Genomic DNA, 24,642 nt, shown 5'->3' on the forward strand with positions numbered 1-24,642 from the left:
ACCCTCTATTTTTCAGCACTGTGCCTAAATATCACCAGAGGCAATTTACAGCACACAGTAATGTTGGAAGCATAATTAATAATGCAGAATGGATATTCCTTGATAAACAACATTATTTTTTTTATCAAGTTATAGATGAAGCTTTAAGTAGAAATATAAGCTGCCACTGCCAATTTGATTTTAAAGCTGTAGGCTTCAGAGTCGTCATTACAACTTTGCCCTATTTGGCAAGTTCGAGACCTTCAGCAAAGGCAACAGCCTTATTTCTATCAGACAAATTTTTCACATGAACTGCTAAATATGCTCCTAGTGTCAGAAAGCAAATACTTAAAGTGATTCTAAAGTTCATTTTTTTTTAATTTTAAAATATCTAACATGTTATACTTACCTGCTCTGTGCAATAGTTTTGCAAAGACCAGGCGTGATCCTTCACTCCTTCTGAGTGCCCCTATAGCAAGCGGCTTGCTATGGGGGCACTCGTGCTGGCACGATTACAAGCCATGCTCTGTGTGTCTACTGACACACACAGTGCGGCTCAGCCCCATCCACTGCTCAGACTGATTGACAGCAGCAGGAGCCAATGCCTCAATGTGCAGTGAAGGGGGGGGCGGGGAGGGGGAAGCTGCTCATGCAAGGTTTTTTTTACCTTAATGCAGAGAATGTATTAAGATAACAAACCTTCGGATTTTAGAGCCACTTAAAAAGACAGTGCCTCTTGCTGGAGTATAGATCATAAGGAAGTAGCAACAATTTTCTTAATTTCCAGCTTCTTACAGAAAGAACATACACCCAAATCAGTCTCCCTGGATTCAGCAATGAAGGATATAGAGGGAGAGGAGGGAAAGTTAACCTGGAAAGATTCTCGATTCTTCCTCTGTCGACGTCTTTCCCTTAGTAAAGTTTTTTGTTTCTCTTCCTCCTCTTCCTTTTCCAAAGCCCGAATATGCTCTTCAAAACATATCAAGGCATCTTCTTTATCCATATCTGAGAAAAAAAAAAAAAAAAGTGTTTATTTTCAAATTATACTGCAATATGAGAAGTATATCATAGGTACCTCTACACCAGGGGTGCTCAACCTTTTGCAGTGCAAGGGCCACTTAAGTGATTTGGTAACCAGTCATGGACTATGGCCTCCTCCCAAACCGCAAATGTAAACGAGCCCCCTATAAGGCTGCTTTCACACTGATTATGCTGTGCAGTTTACCCACACCACAGTGCACCTACGTCTATAGACTTCTATTACATTTTGCGGGTGTGGTGCACATTCTGAAATACACAAACTCCTGCTTTCAAAAAATGCACCAAACCCTCAGGATATAATAGAAGTCTATGGATCAGTGCTGCTAACTCGCAGGAAACCCGCAGGTGCACTGTGCTGCAGATCAATGTGAAAGCAGCCTAATGGCCTTTTTTTTTTTTTTTTTTATAGGTGACTCTGATGTTCTGTGATGGCGGGTCAGCAATCCATTGATCGCCATTTGGGCTTGCCAACCCGCCATCCCAGAGCATGGGCATGAGCTTTCCTGGTTTGAGGTTGCAGGCCCCTGGTTAAGCATCCCTGCCCTACATAGAAGTAAATTAATATTTGCATGTTGGTGAAATAACCGAGGAACACTTTCAATTTTCTAATCATTGTGCACTTATCTGATCTAGGTGTAGACACAGCCACCTGATATATTTGCATATGCCATACTAAACAATGTTGTGTCCTTATATGGAGAGAAGTAATTTACAGAAACCAAATTATACTCAATAGCCTGCCTCACATACTTAAATGCATGTTACTTTTGGGTAATGGTTTAACTCCAGCCTTCAGTCTTGCACAGTGTTCTCCTATGTACTGAAACAGAATACTCTGAACTCACTGCACACTGAGCTTCTCACAGTGTGCAATGACAAGCTGCAGAGAGTTGGACAGAGCAGGTTTAATTTCTTGGCTGGAGAATGTCCAGTATCATCTAACGTTCTCTCACCATCCTGTCTATCATCCATCACTTATATTAACTGGATTACAGTTCTTTAAATCAGAGGCTCAGCATCACATGGATGTTACCCAAGGCAGTCTGCATGCCAATGTAGCCTGCCTAAGAACACCTTCAGCCTCAGACTGATATCCACCCAACAAGGCATTTTGATATTTGCATAACTCCACCCAAGAGCCAGCCCACTGCTTGCACCAGGGCTGAGGGCTCTTGAGGAGTACTGGGTGCTGTGACATTTTCAGGAGGCAATGTAGAGCACCCCGTCACCAACTACAATCTACCTGCATTGCAGAGAGACGCATAGAGATTCAGTGATGGCATCACTGAGCCAAAAATAATGTATGTAATGAAAATGGAAATATTTAAAAATGTAATTTGCATGTTCCTGGGTTGGGGTTTGGGAGGAACCAGAGAAGGCAAAAAATAGGCAGATTAACCACTTGACAACCGGACTATAGCCGAATGATGGCTACAACGTGGTTGTCCAGTTCTGGGAGGGCGTCATATGAAGTCCTGACAGAACGCACCCTCCTATGTGTCCCCAGCGGACACAGCTGATCATGTGCTGTGGAAAAAGGCCAATCTCAGCGGCCTTTTACCACATGATCAGCTGTGTCCAATGAAACAGCAGATCACAAGGTAAATGCAGTTGCCGGCTGCACTTTTCTACCACTGTCACAGCGTGAGAAAAGTACTGCTGAGAACCAGCAATTGTCAGAAAAGACATCAGCACTGATCATGAGGGCACTGATCAAATTTTTTGCTCTTTTTTTGTTTATATCGCAAAACAATAAAACACCCAGTGGCGATTAAATACCACCAAAAGAAAGCTCTATTTGTGTGAAAAAAATTATAAAAATGTCATATAGGTACAATGTTGCATGACCACGCAATTGTCATTCAAAGTGCAACAGCGCTGAAAGCTGAAAATTGGCCTGGGCACAAAGGGGGTACAAGTGCCCGGCAGGAAAGTGATTAAACTACACCTGCACAGTTGAACTATAGCTGAAATGTTAAAAGACAATTTCATTCTCTAACAATTCCCATAGTCCTGTAAATTCTGAGGAAGATGTCTAAAAGTTTTACTGAAGTTACCACTCTCGACTGGTACCACTTCCTGGGAAAGGGAGTTCCATATTTTAAAGCGGAACTCCACCCAAAAGGGGAAGTTCAACTTTAAGGCCTCCTTCCCCCCTCCTCTTTCACAATTGGCACTCTTTTTTTGTGGGGTGGGGTGGGTCTTCTAGGACACAACACAGGTCCCAGAACACTATGGGACAAACCACTGCACAGTGGGCTGGGCTGCGAAGCTGCAAGCTGTCACAACCGGGTGCCCATAGCTAAGACACCGGTGGCAGAAAAGGGTACCTCGCACCCCTTTAGGTGAGCACACTGCTGGATCCGGAGACAGATAAGTGTCTGTTTATTAAAAGTCAGCCGCTAAAGATTTTGTAGCTGCTGACTTAATATTTACAAAAAACTGGCGCTCCAGTTGAGCTGCTCTCATAGTAATGATACATTTGTGAATGGTTTTATCTGCCCAAGGATCGTGTTACTCTATCTAGCCATTTTTGTGATTCATACACTGCCACATGACAGTGGGGCCACCTCCTGCCTACAGCTTGCTTTGACCAGTGCAGCAGCAGTGCAGTAGCAGTGTACCTACAGAGGAAGACTGAGGAGCAGAGTCTCTGTTGGTCTGGCAACTAATACACTCCACCCTTCTAGATCACACCCACTCTCCAACTACCTATCGAGTATGGTGGCCACCAATGCTGACTCCAAACACTTTGTGAGACTTCAGGGAAAAAAAAAAAAAAAAAAAACACAAGTCAAGCTACTTATCGTATACATATTACATAAAATGTATGAACTTTGTGGCCGCTAATCTGTTTGTGCAAGACAAAAAACAAACCCAAAAAACAATATCTTCAACTGAAATATGAACAAAACTGGAGCCTGGTCGGCAAGCAATAGCAACTTTAGAAGAAATCTGTATTAAGGTGAAGGAACCCCCGTCCATTAATATGAGATTACAGTAAACGAATACACACTCTGCAGTTCCTCATCTTCGGCAAAAGTCGGGTTGTCCATGAGGTACTGCTGTGCTTCTGACCATGTTGTACAATAAGTTACGTTAGCCATATTATCTAATATATTCTTCAAAGCTTCCCAGTTCCTCTTTCTGAGCTGTTTGGCTTGTTCCTGAAAGACAGAAACCAGAATTTTTCATGAATAAAAAGAAATGCAGCAATTCAGAGCGACACAGCCAAACCTTCCACACAGCAATAAAAATCTAATACCTTGTGCCAGCAGCACATTCACATAATGATCTGTAAAGGTCACAAGGAATGCAGAAACGCAAATATGTGAAAACAAACCTGTTCATTGGATAGCGGTTTTTATTTCTGATGCAGACCCGGATTGCCTACACGCAAAACACACAACAGATGTATTTTCTGACATCAATCCCATTATTTCCAGCAGAGTCAGTGCGTACATCTCATGAGCTTGCTGAATGTCACCTGCGTATTTCTCTGCAATCTCACTAACCTTAAAACATCTTAAGAACATTGTCTAGATAGATATTTCAGACGATGACCTAAACACATTATCTAAGCAAGATACTTTTGATTAAAGGTTTTCTAAGCAAAAAGGTAAAAAACACCATATCTATTCCACTTAACAGATATTGCGTTATATTACATTAGTCATTTTGCTGTACTGTCATTTCCACAACTGTATTAAAGATGATGCAGATTCGCTCTAGTGGTCATTGGTATATCAGGCTGCATCACTGGGAGACATATAGGGACTGCATCTATGGAATACTTGTTCCAACAACACTAATATTTAGTATTCATTCATTGCATTCTCTTGAATTGTTGATCCAGAACAAGCTAAAGGATCAGGAGTTTTGACTACACTCGCTGCATGCTCATTTTCAGGTCAACTACCATGGTACTAGAGAAGTCACACCACATGCAATTCCTCTTATCATATTAAGCCTCTGCATGCTGCCAAAGACTCCCATAAACTTGTAGCAAAGATATTAATTTTCAAAAACAGGGATTTATTGGTTTTACAATAATGTAAGTTGTTAGTGTCTACATACACTTTATTGTAGTATTTTTTTTTTTTACACTTAACACCAAACATATCCAAAATAATTACTTTCGCACAGTACAACATTCGACTCCTCTATAAATTATTAAAAACATACTTTTCTGACAATATGAACCTGCATCCTGCCCTTTCTGTGCACCGCTTCACTGAACTTCTGGTTGGGGAATCACAAACTAATAAGCTCAGCACTATTCATTAGCTAACATTTATCGGGACTACATGTCCCATCATGCATAGCACCAGCACACATGTGCCTGGCTTTGAAAAATGTACTGTTTATGTGAGGGTATTGCACCTCTCTAGTCCTCCCAGGAACACGCACATAAGAGTAACTCCAGAAAATCACTTTAAAGGGGAAGAAGCCACTCTAAAAACAGAACATGAGGCAGAGAAGACCAGCATAAACTGGAGCAAAGTAAAACTATAATAACAGAACAAGTGGCATATACTGTGTGCAGTAGAAATTGCAAAGAAAAAAGAAACATTGGTTTGACAAGTGTTCAAACTGTTCAGCTTCCACCCCACTCTATGACAATGGCTATCAGTAGCATGGATACAGTAGATGTGAAAGTGTACACTCCTGTAATTATATATACACACACCTCTGTTTTTGCCATTACTAGTGAAGATAGACTTACTGATGTGGGAAAGACCATAACAGGATACAGATTAAGAGATACTGAGATATTAAAAAGGTACTTGTTATATGTCTAAAATACTTTAACTCTGTACTATCCAGTCCTCTGCAAACTCATTATAAGGCTAGGACTTTGTTGATGACTTGAATGTATGAGAGAAAAGGTTTGGGCTTTAACATATCACTAAAGTGCTAAAAGGGGTAGGCAATGCCTGTCCTTCAGCCAGGATATAAAGGGGGCACTACTGAGTTGCTGCGGTTTCTAATGTACACTGTGAAAATGCTCAAAATGTGCAGTGAGATCTGAGTAAGCAATTTCAGTACAGGAGAGAAACCCGTACAACTGTGCAAGACAAGTTCAGGCTGGAGTTCAATATAAATAGGAATTAAAGTGTTTCTAATTGAGCAACCCAAATGTGCAAGGGAAGTAAATCTGAAGTAACGAGTGAAAAAAAGCATTTCTTTCTCTGTTACAGTCCATGCCTAAAACTTTTTCACATCAAAGATAAGGCAAGCAGATGTGTGTTTTCTAAGCCAGACTGAAAAATGACAGGGTGATGCCAAAGAGTTGGCAAGAGTAATACAGATTGGTTCTGTTGTGTAGTCCTAAAGATATGTATCTCAGTAACAGCAAAAAAAAAAAAAACAAACAAACTTAAGTACAGAAGATTGCTACCTTTTCTTTCTTTGACAGATAGAACAAAACATCTTCATAAATCTCAAGACGGTCGCGCTCGGAAATTGCATTCCAGACATCTAGCTCTGAGAACATCTGCTCTGCTTTTCTGATACAAGGAAAGAAAAATACATTAAATAAGTAGGCACGATAAAAACATGATGTAAAAAAACAAAACAAAATAAAAAAAAAACAATAGTTGGCATGAAGTCTTACTTGTATCGGGTGGTTGAGGTCATCTTCTCATGGTTTTCTAGAAACCTCTGGTAAGCTTCTTTAGCCTCTTTGTATTTCAACCTGGCTTCCTCCTTCTCTTCTTTCTCTGTTTGCACCTTGTAGGCATTAAATGCTTGTTTCTTCTCACTTAGCTTTGTCAGTGCGCTATAGAGGAAGAAAGAACGTGAGGAGCATCAAAAAAAGTACATACAAATCTACCAGATTCTGAATGAGGATTTTTTCAGAATATCATAATTCACTTCAACTTTTTACTCTATGCTCTTACATGGATGGGAATCTCAAACACCCACTATACTTAAAAAAACATACCAATGATGAAACTGGACTTCACATTCTTCTAAAATATTTTTTAAGGTAGCTAGTTATATTTCCACACAAAATATTTGAGGTGTGTCCCGAATATAATGAGAATGAAGTTCCTACACTCAGAAGGGCTCTGTGAAGAGAGAAGCTGGGCAAGGTCACTTGGGGTGGGGTGCCAGGTATATGTTAGAACACTGATCAGGTGCATTCCAGCCCTGTCAGAGTTGACACATTCTTTATGAAACCCTGTTCAAGTGCCTCGTATTACGAAAAATGCAAGTGCGTATTCGATAACATTTTCTGTGGAATTGGGTAAAAGTGCATCAGAAACTTTGGAAATGGCAAGTAAAGCTTATGGAGAAGCTGCGATATCATCTGCACAAGTGTACCGATGGTACAAGGCCTTCAAGGAAGGACAAGGTGTTGAAGACAAAGGATCAGGAAGCCCCTTTTCATCAAAAACTGAACAGAATGTGGATGCAGTCAGGTCTGTTCTCAACAGGGACAATGGCTCACTATCAGAATGATTGCAGAGGAAACAGGAATTACCAACTCAATTGATCATGAAATCGTGACTTAGGATTTATACATGAGAAAAGTGTACGCAAAACTTGTTCCAAAGAACTTGTCAACTGATCCGAAGGAACACTGTCCACTAATATGCCAGGACCTGTTTGGAAAGAGAGCCTGATTTTGTGAGTCGAGTGATCAAGGGAAATTAATCTTGGGTGTTTGAGTACGTTCCCGAGATGAAGAAACAAACTTCAGTATGGCACATACCCATGTAACCTCGCACCAAGAAAGCACAAACGAGCAAATCAAAAGTCAAATCAATGGCGATTGTTTTTTTTTTTTGATTCACATGGAATTGTCCATAAGAAATTTGCACCTACTGGTCAAACTGTGAATCAAAGATTTTACCTGGAAATTCTTGGCCGGTCAAGTTTTTTGTGTGTATCCTGAGATTGACTCAACTTGGATCCATCATAACGACAATGCATCTCCACATTGCATTGGCTATCAAGAGTTTTTGGCTGATAAACACATCACGGTACTTCCCCATCCACCCTATAGCCCAGACTTGGTTCCTTGTGACTTTTTATATTCTCAAAGATGAAGAAAGGCTTGAAAGGACACCATTTTGGTAGTGTGGATAATGTCCAAAGAGCCACTACATAGACTCTGAATGCATCCCAGTTGAAGACTTTCAGGGATGCCATGAAGAATGGAAAAAATTGCTGGGAGCATTGTGTACACTCACACGGTGCATACTTGGAAGTAGACAATACTCAATTGCAACATTTTTCAATAAAATTAAAAAAAAAAAAAGTTTTCATTAATTTCTGGACACACCTCGTACACTTGAAAAAAAAAAAAAAAAAAAAAACTATAATAGAGAAGTGGGAGTCCAGTTTGCTCATCAGATTATTTTTATTCATGTGAATGTTAGGTCAAACTGAAATGAACATGCTTTTTTGGTTCGGTTGCGGTTTAAGTGATTTTTTTTTTTTTTTTTTAACTCGTATTCTATTGTTTTTTTTTTTAAATAACAAATACACCTTATTATGCTCAATCACTTGTTAACACCTGATTATCACACCTACACGAGCATGTAGGGCATTTGGTTCCAAACCATAGCCAATAATACTGCAACTACACTCCTTTCCAGCTAAAAAACATCTTGTCTGAAATGCCTGTAAGTTGTTGCATTAGCAACATCCATCTCTGAAAACACCAAAAATCATTTTGCATTAATGCTCACATACGTCTGGCCATATAGGGTACATGCTATGATTGAGTACCTACAGACTATGGTTATCCGAATATAAATTATATCGGAAGCAATCTATCTTAGGCACAATGCGTGAAAGTGATGGTATGGTGCTGTGCAGAGGGAGGGGGTGATGGTAGTAAAGTCAATAGTGTGACTTAATTATGTGCTGTGGCAGAAAAAAAAAAATTATATGGAACTTTTTATAGACAAACCCACTAAAAAATCATGTATGTGTTTCTCCCCAAAAAACAGATTCCGTTTGTTACATCTGCCCTGTGAATATCAAGATTTGATTCTATGTTATAGTTACCTGTATCGTGGATCATTGATTATCATTTTCATGGCTTGTTCCCAAGAAGCATTGGATGGCACACGCTAGAAAAAAAAAAAAAAAGAAGGCTTGAAAAATGGTGTGTTACATCATTATTTGGTCTGCATATACACTCACCGGCCACTTTATTAGGTACACCCATTCAGTTGCTTGCTAACACGAATTGCTAATCACATGACAGCAACTCAATACACATTTAGGCCTCTAAACATGGTGAAGAGAACTTGCTAAAATCAAACCTAGCATCAGAATGGAAAGAAAGGGGATTTAAGTGACTGAATGTAGCATGGTTGTTCATACCAAACGGGCTGGTTTAAAGTATTGCAATAACTGTTTATCTACTGGGGTTCTCTCACACAACCATCTCTAGGGTTTATAGAGAATTGTCCGAAAAAGAGAAAATACCCAGTGAGCGGCAGTTGTGTGTACAAAAATGCCTTGCTGATGTCAGATTTCAGCTGTGACATTCAGACAGTAGGGTCAGAATTTTGCATAAAGAAAAGGAAGGGGGAATACAATACAAGGGGTGCCAACATCCCTAGAAAAATAGAAAAAAAACAAAAAGTCCTTTACTTGGTGGGACTTTAAAGGCACAGGTTTATAAGTTAAACTAATGAATCAGCAGTTAAAACATAACACTCAATTTTATTTTATACAATCTTAAAAAGGACATAAGAGGTTGAAGTACATAGACTATGGCTGAAATTGTCAAAGGATGTGTAATCTAATAATAATGGAAGATTGGTCATGCAAATGTTGCACTAATGCATTTCGAGACTAAATTGTCATCTCTTCCTCAGAGGAGCTCAAAGAGGCATGACACATGGCCCCATGTAGGGGCAGGAAAAGTACACGTGAGCCGCCAAAAAGCTACAAAGTATCGATTCCCATGATGCAGTAGAGAATATTCACAGTCCTCTCACAGCATAGATGATAGTAGAGCACCTTCTTCCATGTTTGCCGTGTTCCTCACATGGCTTCTCGCAAACAAGACTTCTTATAGCTTTCTTTCAACAATGGCTTTCTTCTTGCCACTCTTCTATAAAAGGCCAGTTTTGTGCAGTGTACAAATAATAGTTGTCCTGAGGACAGATTCCCCCACCTGAGCTGTGGATCTTTGCAGTACCTCCAGAGTTACCATGGGCCTCTTGGCTGCTTCTCTGATTAATGCTCTCCTTGCCTGGCCTGTCAGTTTAGCTGGACGGCCATGTCTTGGTAGGTTTGCAGTTCTGCCACACTCTTTCCATTTTTGGATGATGGATTGAACAGTGCTCCATGAGATGTTCAAAGCTTGGGATTTTTTTTTATATAGAACTGAAAAAAATAGGCGCTGTGGAAAATGCTCTCAGACAAGCACCTTAATGAAGGTGCATCTTTATTGGGTGAGACAAAGTAGCAAATATAATAAAATTTGACCAGCCTGAAGTGGACAGTGTGACTCCAACGGACGGCTCGTCCGCTCTGAAGGGAGCTGTTTCGTGCAGTTGCGCTTTGTCTCCAAGGAGACTTGACAAAGCGCAACTGCGCAAAACATGTCCACTTGGTAACCCTACACATGCTCCCAGCTGAAGCCAACGCCGGACACTGCCTTCGCTTGCCATGGTGACACCACGTGATTTGATGTCGACAGGAGCATTCTCCGATCTCAGCTCCCTTCAGAGCGGATAGGCCGTCCGTTGGAGTCACACTGTCTACTTCAGGCTGGTCAAATTTTATTATATTTGCTACTTTGTCTCACCCAATAAAGATGCACCTTCATTAAGGTGCTTGTCTGAGAGCATTTTCCACAGCGCCTATTTTTTTCAGTTCTCTTCATCATGCAAATGATTAACAAGGCAGCAGTGGTGAGCTCATGATTAACAGTTCACGTTTCCACCTGGAGTGGCCTCTCTGCGTTCATTTGTATGAGTTTCCATTTTTTTTTTTTATAACCTAACAATGCTTAAAACTCCACAACTTTATCCCTAACCTGTCTAATGTCTGTTCCTGGGCCTTCGTGATGCCATTTGTTCACTAATGTTCTCTAACAAACCTCAGAGGGCTTCACAGAACAGCTGTATTTATACCGAGATTAAATTACACACATGTGGACTATTTATTTTAGTTAAACCATTTATCATTTTCCTTCCACTTCACAATTACATGCCACTTTGTGTTGGTCTATCACATAAAATCCCAATAAAATACATTTCCGTTTTTGGTTGTAACATGGCAAAATGTGGAAAATTTCAAGGGGTATGAATACTTTTTCAAGGCACTTTACAAAAGAAGAAGCTGCTGTCTGGGTTGATTTTTTTTTTTTTTTAGAGTAAGCACCCTCACTGAGTTTCACTTTCACAGCACATACAAGTGAAAAACTTCAGGCAGATATAGGTAGATATGCCTGCCAAAACCAGAAAGGTATTTTGGATTAATCCAAATTTTTACACTTCAGGACTGTTTTTAGAGTATCAGACAACTTTGCCAAATCAAAACACTTGTTTGTTGTCACTACATTTCTGCCCCAAGATTCCAATAGAAGCAACTTCCGTGGCACATGTGATAAGCAGAGCCATCAGCCTTCACGGAGATGGTCTAGCAACAATAATGAGTAAAGCAAAAGACTGCAAGACTTTAAAAACCCAGCATTGTCCTGGTGATGTGACTGACAGCAGTCTGACTTAATGATAGGAAAATCAAACTGCAACTATACCAAAATAATATGTTTGTATATTACACTGCCTTTTTGTATGTTTGCCATGCTCAGATAATGGATTTGATGCACTGGAGAAAAGCATACCTTAACTTCTATTGTTTACTTTGAAAGTAATAAAATCACTGAAAGAAAAACCCAGAGGAAGGGGAACTGGCTTACAAGACCGTCATGTAAAAGTTACATTTACCCAAATGATTTTACTTTTTTTTTTTTTTTTCCCTGCAAAACGTTTAGCATCAGAAACTGGTGACATCACTGTAATATGCAGCACCATGTAAGTGCACATCTGCTGCTGCAGCATTTCAGTGGGTACCAGAGCAACCATATAGGTTACCTTGTATAAAATAAATATTCAAATCAGTGGAAGAGTTTTATAAATGAAATACCTTTTCTTTGAGAAGTTCCTTAAATGCTTGCTTTGCTTCTTCCTTTGTGTTCCATGTATAGGTCTTTTTAGGAGTCTTTTCTTCCTCCTCTTCAACAGAAGCTGAGCTGAATTAAACAGCATGCAACCAGGTTTGTAATGCAATAGCCCAAAATGAGTAATCACATACAGATCTAATCAGAAAAACTGTAGGACACTCAGGTTGTTTACTTACTCTGCTAGGACCTCTTGCTTGGCAGATTCCTCTACAATGCCGCTGCTGCTGACTTCAGGGTCCTTCTCTTGGATGGAAGACGACACAGAATGGGCTTGTTCTTCACCCGAGTCATTGACCATAGTCTCAGATTCTAGGGCAGGTGTTGTGGGGGTGGACATGGCAAGCTCTGCTTCAGCAGCTACTGCCACAGGTGCAGGCGTGGGTGTGCTTGTCACCTCTACAGCAACTGGAGCTGTGTTGATTTGTACAGGTGCAGCAGCAACAGTAGCAGCGGCAGGAGCAGGAGCAGGAGCGGAAGCTACAGTTTCTTGAGTACTGCAAGAAAAAGGGCACAATTGAACCAAAGCAATGTTAACCCAAGAACACATTTTACAATGATAAAGATACTAGCTGATTGATTTTAAATTTTTTTTCCCCAGCAATGTGCACTCAATCACACACATCTACACGCAATATAACTGATGTGAATGTACAATATATATGTAAATATATGTATATATGTAAAGCACTGCGTAAATTGATGGCGCTATAAGTACCTGAAATAATATAAGGCATTGGCCATTTATAGAGATATTACTGATTATTAATAATAAATAATAATGTATATGGCCAGCTCCAAACTAGTCATTGCAAGTGAATGATAAAGAGAATCAATAATAATATACAAACTATATATGATACTTCAGCCCCAGTCTAGATCTAACTTTGAAATTCAGTGCTGGAGCCATTTCGATCTCTTTATTATACTTTTTTTTTTTTTTTTAACTTAAAATAGCTCTTCGCTTGACAACCAGATTTATTTCCTGACATGCTTTAAGATCCTTGGGAGTCAGCAGTAGCCACAGCTTGGACATGTCAGAGGGTGTCCACATAGAACTAATATTTGTCCTTTCACACAGGTACAACTATAATATTCATGGCTCAATGGAACGTTATTTTCCATAGAAACTGTCAAAATGTCATACGACGTTGTTGTCATGGTAGATGTATGGGCCCATTTCTACCACTGTATTGCCATTGACATGTTACTTGCAATAGTGTCTTGTGGTGCTGTTCATTGTGATTGGCACCCTATCCAACCTGCAATGCAATGCACCGCAGGGTAATGCACTACAGTGTGTGGCGGTGCTCTAGAAAACATGCTACAGGTTAAATTTTAAGTCTGCTGTCATGACTCAACTTGTGTTAATGCATGTGCGTTTAACGCACTGAAATGGACAGTCCTGGTGTGAATGGACCTTTATATAATGCTTAGATGAAGATACAACATAGAAAAAAGTTATTATTTTCATAAGTGTTGATTAGTAAATAGACAAAAATCAAACAAAACATACCTGCTGCTTTCTTCTGCTTTAATCATTGCTGTAAGAGAGAAAAAACAAAAAAAAAAGTTAAAGTGAACAAACTGGAATTTCTACCGAGAGAAACAATATGGTAATGATTCAAACATTTTATCATGTATTATTCTCTTTCCCTCTTTGGCAAGAAAGGGAAATATGGGTTATAAGATACAATAGCAATTACCTTCCAGATCTTCTAGCTCTTTAGGTTTGGCCCAACGAGATTCCTTTGTCTGGGAATTGTAGTAATATGGTTTTCCAGAGTCAGATTTAAACTCCTTCCAGGGACATTTCGATAATAATTGCTAATTAAAACAATAATGAAAAATAAATTAAGTATACTAATGTGTTAGAACATTATTTTTTATTTTTTAGAAGTGGTACTGTTTGAATAATTTTAATTATAAAAAATATTAGGACTCAAGTATAGAAAGACATACAAGGATCCCCATGCGTCACCACATACTTTTTCACTACAGAAAACAGTGAAACTTAAGTGTTACTAAACCCTCAACAGTAAAATCAGTCTGTATATGCAGTAAAGTATGCTTGTTATACTCATTGTGGAACTTAAGGGGATAATCTTCCACAAAGAGTAAAAAGAATGTTTGATCCTGTCTTGGGGTGCAAGCTGCACATGCTCCGTTTGGTGTGTCAATCTAAAACGTTTTTCTTCGTGGGAGATTGCAAGTGATCGGCACAGGCCAATCAGCACTGTCCAAACAGAGGTCAGGGGTCCTGCATCCTCCCACAGGAGAATGAAAACTCCTCCTACAAGCTGTAACCAGTGCTCTGCTGTACACTGATAGAAGTCACAAGACTGATATATACTGCTGATGAGAAATGGTATTTAGTGGTTTATATTTACTATATTAATTGCATTTCCATGTTCTGTGTACTGTGAGAGACCGGATATATTGACACAGGGTCCTGGGTTTAGTAACACTTTAAAGCAATGTGTTCAGAAATCTGGGGTCTGGGCAATGAAGCCAGAAATGCACCGTTACACAGCCGGACCACCAGAAGGTGTTACAGAGAATGACTACTCACATACAAAAATTTAAAAAGTTGAGTCTTCGCACAAGCCAGGCCATTAGATACACAGGTACTGTACTCTAGTGATATTAAGGGCTCGTACACATTGATTTTGGGGGTGTCTCTGCTGCTTTTCTGTGCCATCAAAGTAGTTCTAAGCAGCTTAATGCAACTCCCTGAGCAAGCAAAAACAAAAAAAAAACCTCAAAAATGTGGATTTCTGAATCCTAAGCCATCTGCACAAGCTCTAGGTGTCTTCCATCAGAAAGGTAGGTTTTTCTGAATTTACATTAGTGTTATGTGGCTATTTCAGATAAACCTTTAGAAGCTGAGACAAGTGATGTACTTTCTTGCTAAACGTTTACAGAATATGACAAGTGCCACAGATCAGAGACAGCAATCCAAGAACATATGTGCTGACTGGGCAACCTGTGCTACTACAAAGCAACCAAAGGAGAAGGCCCATAGTGTTTAATTCTGTCCTTCTACCCCACCATTGATGACTAGGGGCCTTCATTAGCAGGCTAGAACCAGATAAGGATGCAGCTCAACCCCCTCTTCATTTCTAAGGCACTGCATATCAACATTCAAAACTGTCAATACAAAAAGGTGATGCAAATGGTATGAGCGATATTCAGAGACATATGTTTTGTGTAGACTGGTTGGGGCGCTGCAGGGAATAGAAACAAGCTGACAAGCTTCCCCTGTAGGCCAAGTTCACGCCTCTGTGGTACATTTACACAAGAGCATCGACTCATGTTAGTTTGCGCATTACATGTGTTGTGGTGGGAAGTGGATGTGGGGATAACTATGAGTTAAAAGTTAAATGTCTAGGTGGTTTGTATAAGGGTGGGATTTTGTCTATGGAGTTCTCTGTGGGGGGGAAGGGGGAGTCCTATAATTGGGGGGGGGGGGGGGGGGGGGTTGGGTTGGGTAGAGAGCATTACAGGTGGTAGCCAATTTTGCCTATACGTCTGATGTTTTTTGCTGTGCATCACTAATTTGTTTCTCCTTTTTGTAGTAGGGTGGCTGCAGTGCAACAGTGGAAGGACAGCTGTGTGATGTATAGGTAGAGGGAAAGAGTTTGAAGGTTTTTGGTGTAGGGATACTGTTGCTATGTGGTTATTATCTTTATCATTATTACAAGTAGTGTTTGCAGTAGTATTATTGTTAGATTTTTTAAATTATTGTGTAAAATTCAGGCAATGACTGCTCTGAAGCAGCAAGTGATGAAATCCTTGTCACTTCTGGGATCATTTGTCACAGAAGCTCTTCTGTGGACAGCCACCTCAATAGTTTACCACGGCCCACCACAAGCACTGTAAAAGTGATCACTTTTACCTGATATCACTGGTATAAACGCCGGATGTCCAGGACGTTTATATACATATGCTGGGCAACAAGCAGCTAAAGAAGAAAAGGCCATCGACAAAGTAAGCTTTATGAATGCTACAGGTTGGCATAAGGACAGGCACATAGAACTAGATAATGGAGATTATAGCTAAATAACTGGAAAACTTAATTCCACATAGAGGTCTGCTTTAATCCAAAATTCCACCACTGTCACCATTAAGCTAGAACAGGGGTGGGCAAACTTTTTGACTTGAGGGCCGCAATGGGTTCATATATTGGACCCGGGGGCCGGACCAAGAGTAGATGAATGATGTGTATGTGTCATCCATAGTAAGTATAGTAATATTCCCCCATAGTAAGCATAGTAATTAATCCCCCATATAGTAATTCATCCCCCATAGTAATTAATCCCCCATATAGTAATTCATCCCCCATAGTAATTCATCCCCCATATAGTAATTCATCCCCCATAGTAATTCATCCCCCATATAGTAATTCATCCCCCATATAGTAATTCATCCCCCCTATAGTAATTCATCCCCCCTATAGTAATTCATCCCCCCTATAGTAATTCATCCCCCCTATAGTAATTCATCCCCCCTATAGTAATTCATCCCCCCTATAGTAATTCATCCCCCCTATAGTAATTCATCCCCCCTATAGTAATTCAATTTACTTACCTTTGCTCCGCGCGTTCCTCTCGCCGTGTTCCCGCGCCGGTCCGGTCTTCAGGGCGGACTGTGAGAGGAGCCTAGCTCCCCTCACGTTCGTCACGCTGCCCCGCCTACACACATCCTGACAGCCATCCTGACAGTATCACGCTCCGCGGGCCGGATTAAAAGGTCCGCCGGGCCGTATACGGCCCGCGGGCCGTAGTTTGCCCATTGCTGGGCTAGAAGCATTATACACCAGTCTCAGATGACACAACAGGATGCAATGTAACCACTGTTTTAGCATAAGCAAAGAAAAGGTCAAATTTAAAATATACTTATTTCAAAGAAATTAAGTGCTGCTGCTCACAGAGTAGGAACTTCCTAGTAGAGCAAACACACAGTATTTCCACAACATGAAAATAAGAATTTATGCTTCCACTTGACAGCTTGTTATTAAACCAGCAGCAATAAAATATGATTTACCTCAGCTGGGGTTTTCAATTCATCTGGTTTCTCCCACGTAGACTGCTTGGTTTCGATATTATAATAATATGTCCTACCATCTGGTGATTTATGTTCTGTCCACAAAGATTTCTACCAGAGGAATATAGAAAAATGCCAACGTAAGGGTAGGAATATAAATCAATGGCACAGAGAATAAACAAATGAATTACTGGCGTACTGGCTTGGTGGGCTCTTCATTAGAGGCAAGGTTTGCTGAAATGGCTGGTGGCGCTGAAATTACAGGATGTGCTGCCTAAATATTAAATAAAATCACATTTAAAAAAGGGCACAACAGAGAAATGGAAATAGATAACACAATTCTTGTGCGCACAAAATTCATCAATGTTAATTACGTACCTGTGTGACTGGCGGCTGAACTGAGAACAAGGCAGAAAAAAAAATAAATATAATTAGATTTCTAAGCTTTGGAGTGTTGTTTAGCCAAAACAAGACCTTGTGGTTAGAAAGAGTTAGAAATGATTTTGCACCTCCTATAGAAACAGCATGTACAATCCAGATTTCTAGCAAAGGGCAAACAGCAAAAGACCGTTACAGGTTATGGAAGACATTTAAAAATTCAGGAATTACAAAAACAGCCTACTGTTCATTGCTACACCTGGCCTTTCTTACTAGTGTATATTTATCCATATTTTATTAGTCAGCAAGCTACATAAATTAGCAAGGCCATGTATTTTTAGTGTAAAGGAGACCTGTACTGAGAGAGCAGTGCTGACTTCACTCTTTCTAGTCAGTAAACTTGTTCCAAGTCAGTGACTCAGTGAAGTTAGAGATAGCCAGGTATGTAGAACTCTTAGGAGGAAAGTTCTCAGCACAGGTTTCTTTAAGGGTTCATAAGCTGTATGGCTTAGTCTATGTTAAAAAAAAGTTGTGGTTCTGCAAAAAAAAGGGGGGGGGGGGGATTGAGGGAACAAGAAAAAAAAACAAAAAAAAACCAGAACGCGAAATGTCACACGTGTTCTGACACCCTACACGTTGTTAACTGAAATGCAAAGTTTGTGCACTGGTTCATGCACTTAGGCATCTATGTCCATGTTAAAGAAACAGCTTACAAGTGGTACCATTTTTACTTTGAGACAATGAATCAGCCAGTCATCTCTCTGGATGACAGTTATGCACTCATAGCATGGGTTGGTGCTGCACTTCAGTATGGCAGGCCAGATCAATGATAGAAGCCTGCTTTAGTGTAGTGTGTGCATGTTGCGTAGATCAAAAAACGAAGGACATAAAAAAAGCATAAAATATCAGTGGCTGAGGTATAAGCCCTCATGCACACGGGACGTTTTGATAACGCTGGTAACGTTAGCTGTGTAAACTCATGTTAAAAACATGAGTTTTTCAGCTTTTGAGCGTTTTCGCATGAGCGTTTAGTAGCGATAAGCGGTGTTTTCGCATGTTTGCATTTTTTTGTGGTTTTTAGCGGGGTTTTTTGGCAACAAAACGTCCAAAAATGATGGTTTGCAGAGTTTTACCGCGCTTTTCAGCGTTAGAGCATTTTCACAGCTAAAAAAACTCATCTAGAAACCCACTAGTCTTGGGTTTTTTTCCAGCCAAAAAACGGATTACAGTCTATGTGTGCATGGACACATAGGATAACATGCTGGGGGGTTTACTGGCTGTAGGAAAAAAACATTCGAAAGCCAAAAACAGCCGCTGTAAAAACGTCAAGTGTGCATGAGGACTAAAGATGCATGTGCGCAGATTTATTACACAGACACTAATTTTCCCTGCATCAGATAACAGTGGGTTATGACACATTAGTACATATAATCTGTGCAGTTTTGGACTTGTAAATATTAGATCTAATGGTATAAAATACACAAATATTGTACAAGTAAGGTCACATACCAAGTGAGGGATCCAAGCTGTTCACACCTGGCTGTTAGAACAAATCAAGAAGTTTAATAAGTATTCCACTGTAAATCAAAGCCTTTGTGCAAAGATGACAAAGACATATTTATAAACAAATACACATACAAATGCCTACATGATCACTTGCATTCAGAAGTTCACACCTTATCCAGTGCCTATTGCTAGGTTGAAAGCCCCTTTGACAACTTGGAGAAAACTCAAGCATGCAAAACCACAGTACATCCATAAAAAAGGTCTTTGTAATAAAAGCTATTTAACTTTATTACAGAAGCAGGGCAGTACAAACCAGTGGTGCTCCGTTTCACAGTAATGTTTCAGACTATGTAAGAGAATTTGTTTCATCTCTATATCACCTGAGGCCAGTCACTTTACAGGGTGTATGTAAGGGTTTACAACCACTTTAAAAGTAGAAAACCCTAACAAAATGACTGTCTACCACATAAAATTGTAAAATTAATTTGCAGCAAATAAAAAGAAAACTTGCATACGTACTACCTGTAAGCTGGCAGGTAGAGTGCCCGGTGCCACATGCGCTGGCATCATCATTCCAGGCATGAGGGGAGGAATCATTGGAGCCATCTGTACAACACAGAAAAAAGTTATAAGATTGTGGAACACAGAATTAACTTTTACCATAAAAGAAAATCAACAACATATTCACAGGGTTTAGCAAAATTCCCAGAGCCAGGCATCTGATGAATCAAAATGTGGCACAAAACATAGTATGTTCACAGGTAAGAAAAAAAAAATAATTTCGATACGTGTCCGGAATTAAAATGATACCATTTAATATCTAAAACCCAACTTAACATTCAGTTTAAATCAGAGTGCAAAGTAAGTTTTTTTTCTCCCTCTAAAAAGCTGCCACTGCTCGAGTATGCCAGCATACTGCATAGTGGGACCCTTGCTCTCTGTGTGGAAGCAGTGGTCTCTCTTCAGAGCTCTGACACACACCCTGCCTCATCAAACCATGAGCTTTGCTAATTGCAAGGCTTTATTTCTACGTCAGCAGGTAACTTGTCAGACCTGGCTGTTTTGGAAAAAAAAATTCTAAGACGTTTGTTTTGATACACCAGGAAAGCGGATTACAGTTGTGCTCAAAAGTTTGCACATCCTTGGAGAATTGGCAATATACAGTATGTACCATTTTTAAAGAAAACATGAGTGAGCTTCAGGGTGGATTTGATTTAAATCAAACTGATTTAAATGACGATTTAAATCACTAGTCAGTAAGGCTTGATTTAAATCCTAGTTTTCTATATAAAGACTAATTCTTGCTGGTAGAACTTTAATATGCAAGTAGATAAAGATTTTTAGAATAACAACTTTTCATATTAGTTTTTTTATCCCCAGTTTAATAGGTTAATCATTCATATTTGGACAACTTTTCTGTTGTACTTAGGAAGGAGAAAAATAATCATTACCTTAACCACTTGCCTACCAGGCACTTATACCCCCTTCCTTACCAGGCCAATTTTCAGCCTTCAGCGCTGCCGCACTTTGATTGACAATTGCGTGGTCATGCAACACTGTACCCAAATGAAATTTTGATCATTTTTTTCTCACAAATAGAGCTTTCTTTTGGTGGTATTTAATCGCCGCTGAGCACTTTACTTTTTGCGCTATAAATTAGAAAAAGTGCAAAAAATTTGAAAAAAAAAAAAAAAACGTTTGTTTCTTTTATAAAATTTTTCAAACAGGTATTTTTTCTCCTTCACTGATTTGCGTTGATGAGGCGGCACTGATGGGCACTGATAGGCAGCACTAAAGGGCACTGATAGGCAGTACTAATGAGGTGGCACGGATAGGCGGCACTGATAGACAGCACTAATTAGGGGTCACTGATAGGCGGCACTGATATGCAGCACTGATAGGCGGCACTGATAGGTGACACTGATGATGGGTACTGATAGACGGCACTGACTGGCATCACTTCTGGGCACTGACTGGCGGCACTGACTGGCACAACCCCTGGGCACTGACTGGTGGCACTGACTGGCAGCACTGGTGGGCGGGCACAGGTGGGTGGCACAGGTGGGCACATGTAGGTGGCACTTCTGGGCAGGCACTTCTGGGCACAGGCAGAGTGGCACAGGTGGGGGCACTGCTGGGCACAGGTGGGCAGGGCTAGTGGGGGCACTGCTGGGCGGAACTTGCGGGTGTCACTGCTGGGCACCGATCATCAGGGCACTGATCATCAGTGCCCTGATGATCGGTGCCGATCCCCGCTCTGACAACTGCCGGTTCTCGGCAGTACTTTCCTCACGATCTGACAGCGTGAGGAAAGTGCAGCCGAGAACCGGCACTTGCATTTCCCTGTGATCAGCGTGTCATTGGACACCGCTGATCACGTGGTAAAAGGCCGGTGGGATCGGCCGTTCACCACATCACGTGATCAGCTGTGTCCGTAGGACACAGCGATCACGGAGATCGCCGGGTGCGCGCCCCCTGGGGCGCGCAGGAGAGCACGTTCTGGGAGGACATCATATGACGTCCACTCAGAACTGGCCGGCCGCGGTGAAGCCATCATTCGGCTATGCGCGGTCGGCAAGAGGTTAATAACAATTTAAATAGATTTATTCAACTGAAACAATAACATTCCAGCATATGTTATTTGCTTAAACATCCATGTTTGTTAACTAATTTGGCTAAACAAAATATATATATTTTAAGAAACTTAGACTGTTTCCTCCTCACACTTAGTTTCACTTTCGTCTTGTGCAGATCTATTCCACTCCAAACAATCAGAAAAATATTGTTTCTATTCTATTCACTGAATTTCTTGAAATTTAGCACTGAAGGTATTGATTCTGTATTCATAGGTTTGTAGAAGTTAGGATTAAGGTCTTTTTCTTAACTCTGTTCATGTTATAACATTTTTGCTGTGAAGAAGAGGCATGTGATCTCCGCTGAGTCAGATTCAGTTTTGAGAACTGCAAAAGTAAACCAAACATCTGTGATAATATCTTGTAGGCAGAGAAACTGCCCAATAATCTTACAAAAACCTCTGGAAGAGCATGACATTGTGAATCGATTCATGGAATTTATTTACCAAAAAAATTAAACATATACAGCCTTATTCTACATAATTAAAAAAATAATCTTTATTTCATGATGGAATAACCTTTGGATGGTAATATATTTTCCTCAAAAAGCATTTTATTTAAAAAAAATACGGTTTAAATAAAAAAAAAATCTGATTTAAATAAAACATTTTTTTAAAAAAAAAAAATCATTGATTTTTATCCACCCTGGTGAGCTTGCAAAACACATTTCTTATGGGATTCATATTCAACTAAAGGCCATAACAAAATGGCACAAACAAAACACAAGAACAAGTAAGCAAATAAAAAGGACCCCTGTTCAAAAATCTGCATACCCTTAGTTCTCAATACTGTGTATTACCCCTTCAGCATCAATGACAGAGTGCAGTCTTTTGTTATAGTTGTCTATGAGGCACCTGAATTCTTGCAGGTGGTATTGTTGCCCATTCATCTTTGCAAAATGCCTCCAGGCAGATCCCCACAGAGTGGTTCGATGAATGGAGTGGATCAGGAAACTGATGGCCACTCCAGAACCTTCACTGTTTTCTTCTGTAACCACCGGAGGGTCAACTTGGCCTTGTGCTTAAGGTCATTGTTGTGCTGGAAAATCCAAGGGCATCCTATGCGCAGCTTTTGCATATAAGAATGGAATTTGTCTGCCTGCATTTTCTGATAACATGCTGCATTCATCTTGCCATAAATTTCACAAGATTCCCCATGCCTTTAGAGCTTACACCCCCCCAAAACATCAGTGAGCCACCACAATGGGATGGTATTCTTGTCGCTGTTGACTCCTCTCCAAACACTGTGCTTATGGTGGTAACCATAAAGCTCTATTTTGGTCTCGTCATTCCAGATTCCAGCATGTCAGAAGCCATGAGGCGTGTCAAGGTGTTGTTGGGCATATCGTAACTGGGCTTTTTGTGGCATTGGCACAGTAAAGGTTTTTTTGGCAACTTGACAATGCGGCTCATTTTTGATGAAATATCGCTGTATTGTGCTCCTTGAAATAACACCGTCTTTTTTTACAGAGCAACCTGTATTTCTCCTGAGGTTACCTGTGGGTTTTTCTTTGTGTCCTGAACAATCCTAGCAGTTGTGACTGCAATCTCTCTTGGTCTACCTAACCTTGGCTTGGCGTCAAGAGATCCCCGAGTTTCCACTTCTTCATAAGTGATTGAACAGTGCTGGCTGGCATATTCATTGCTTTGGATAGCTTTATAAAGTTCATTACCTTGTTACGCTGATCTTTTGACAGTTCTTTTCTGCTGCCAATGGTTCAGTATCTAGCCTGCTCAGTGCATCCAAGTGACAGCTAACAAACTCATTGATTATTTATACACAGACACTAATTGCAATTTAAAAAGCCAAAGAAATTAACTTTTAATTGCCATTTTAACATGTGCATGTCACCTTGTGTGTCTGTGCCAGCGCCAAACATTCCAGGGTATGTAAACTACTCAGGGCCATTTGGGTGATTTCTGATAAAATTATGAATTAAAAAAAGAGCAAAAACAACTGTGTGACAAATGGCTTCATATAAATCACTATCCTTAAAAAAAGAGATTTCAGCAAACATTTGAGCTCAACTGTAAAGTGAAAGCTCAACTGGCTTTGAACTAAAATTTTAATCACATCCCGACCACCCTATAACAGATATACTGCTACAGGGGTTCGCAAAATCATATAATATATATATATATATATATATATATATATGCGATTTTGTGTTTACGGGTAGGGGGAGCACATGACACGTGCCAGCGCCCTACCCGCCCCGCCATTCACGGCTGTCAATCACCTCCTTCCTGCACAGCCATCCAGAGCAGTGTGCTTACAGTGAAGCACCAACACACCGCCCCCCAGTAAAACACTCCCTGCACACAGTTAACCCTTTGATTGCCCCTCATGATAACCCCTTCCTGCCCAGTGCCATTAGTACAGCGTCAGTGCTTTTTTTTTTTAGCACTGATCACTGTATTGGTGTCACTGGGGATGTCAGTGACACCAAGTCAGTTCCCCCCAGTGTCAGAATGCCCGCTGCAGTCCCGCTATAAGTCACTGATCGCCACCATTACTAGTAAAAATTAAAAATCAAAACCCAGTATATAAACCGCCATTTGTAAAAGCTATAACTTTCAAATAAACCAAATTAGTTTACACGTATTGGATATTTTTTTTTTATAGCAAAGACATGTCACAGAATACATTTTGGTGTAAACTTATGACAAAATTAGATTTAAAATTTTTTACTGGACATGTTTAAGAGCAAAAAGTCAAAAATAGTTTTTTTCTCAAAATTGTTGGTCTTTTTTTTTTTAGTGCAAAAAAATAAACGCACAAGCACTCAAATACCACCGAAATAAAGCTCAATTTGTGGGGAAAACCCCCCCCCGTAAATTTCATTTGGGTGCAACGTTGCATGACCGCACAATTGTCAGTTAAAATAACGCAGCACCA

At 40.2% G+C, this 24,642-nt stretch overlaps 1 protein-coding gene across 5 annotated transcripts in view; it reads right to left on the reverse strand.

Moving 5' to 3' along the window:
• Positions 1-24,642, reverse strand: part of PRPF40A (pre-mRNA processing factor 40A) — a 62,948-nt gene that overhangs the window by 17,724 nt on the left and 20,582 nt on the right. For 3 of the 5 annotated variants that reach the window (XM_089659576.1, XM_089659593.1, XM_089659562.1), the window contains 14 exons: positions 19,631-19,717; positions 19,115-19,145; positions 17,606-17,625; positions 17,427-17,501; positions 17,228-17,338; positions 13,888-14,008; positions 13,698-13,725; positions 12,361-12,678; positions 12,148-12,253; positions 9,046-9,110; positions 6,638-6,802; positions 6,422-6,530; positions 4,037-4,187; positions 851-984 (listed from right to left, as the gene is read on the reverse strand). In XM_089659576.1, the coding sequence (XP_089515702.1) occupies positions 851-984; positions 4,037-4,187; positions 6,422-6,530; positions 6,638-6,802; positions 9,046-9,110; positions 12,148-12,253; positions 12,361-12,678; positions 13,698-13,725; positions 13,888-14,008; positions 17,228-17,338; positions 17,427-17,501; positions 17,606-17,625; positions 19,115-19,145; positions 19,631-19,717 (1,521 nt within the window). The remainder of the gene's footprint in view (positions 1-850; positions 985-4,036; positions 4,188-6,421; positions 6,531-6,637; positions 6,803-9,045; positions 9,111-12,147; positions 12,254-12,360; positions 12,679-13,697; positions 13,726-13,887; positions 14,009-17,227; positions 17,339-17,426; positions 17,502-17,605; positions 17,626-19,114; positions 19,146-19,630; positions 19,718-24,642) is intronic. The other 2 variants (XM_089659585.1, XM_089659568.1) reach the window with 1 other exon arrangement.

Source organism: Staurois parvus, unplaced genomic scaffold (assembly GCF_062004578.1).
Source record: "Staurois parvus isolate SC_StPar_1 unplaced genomic scaffold, SC_StPar_1.0 ptg000031l, whole genome shotgun sequence".
In the NCBI taxonomy this organism is placed as follows: domain Eukaryota; kingdom Metazoa; phylum Chordata; class Amphibia; order Anura; family Ranidae; genus Staurois; species Staurois parvus.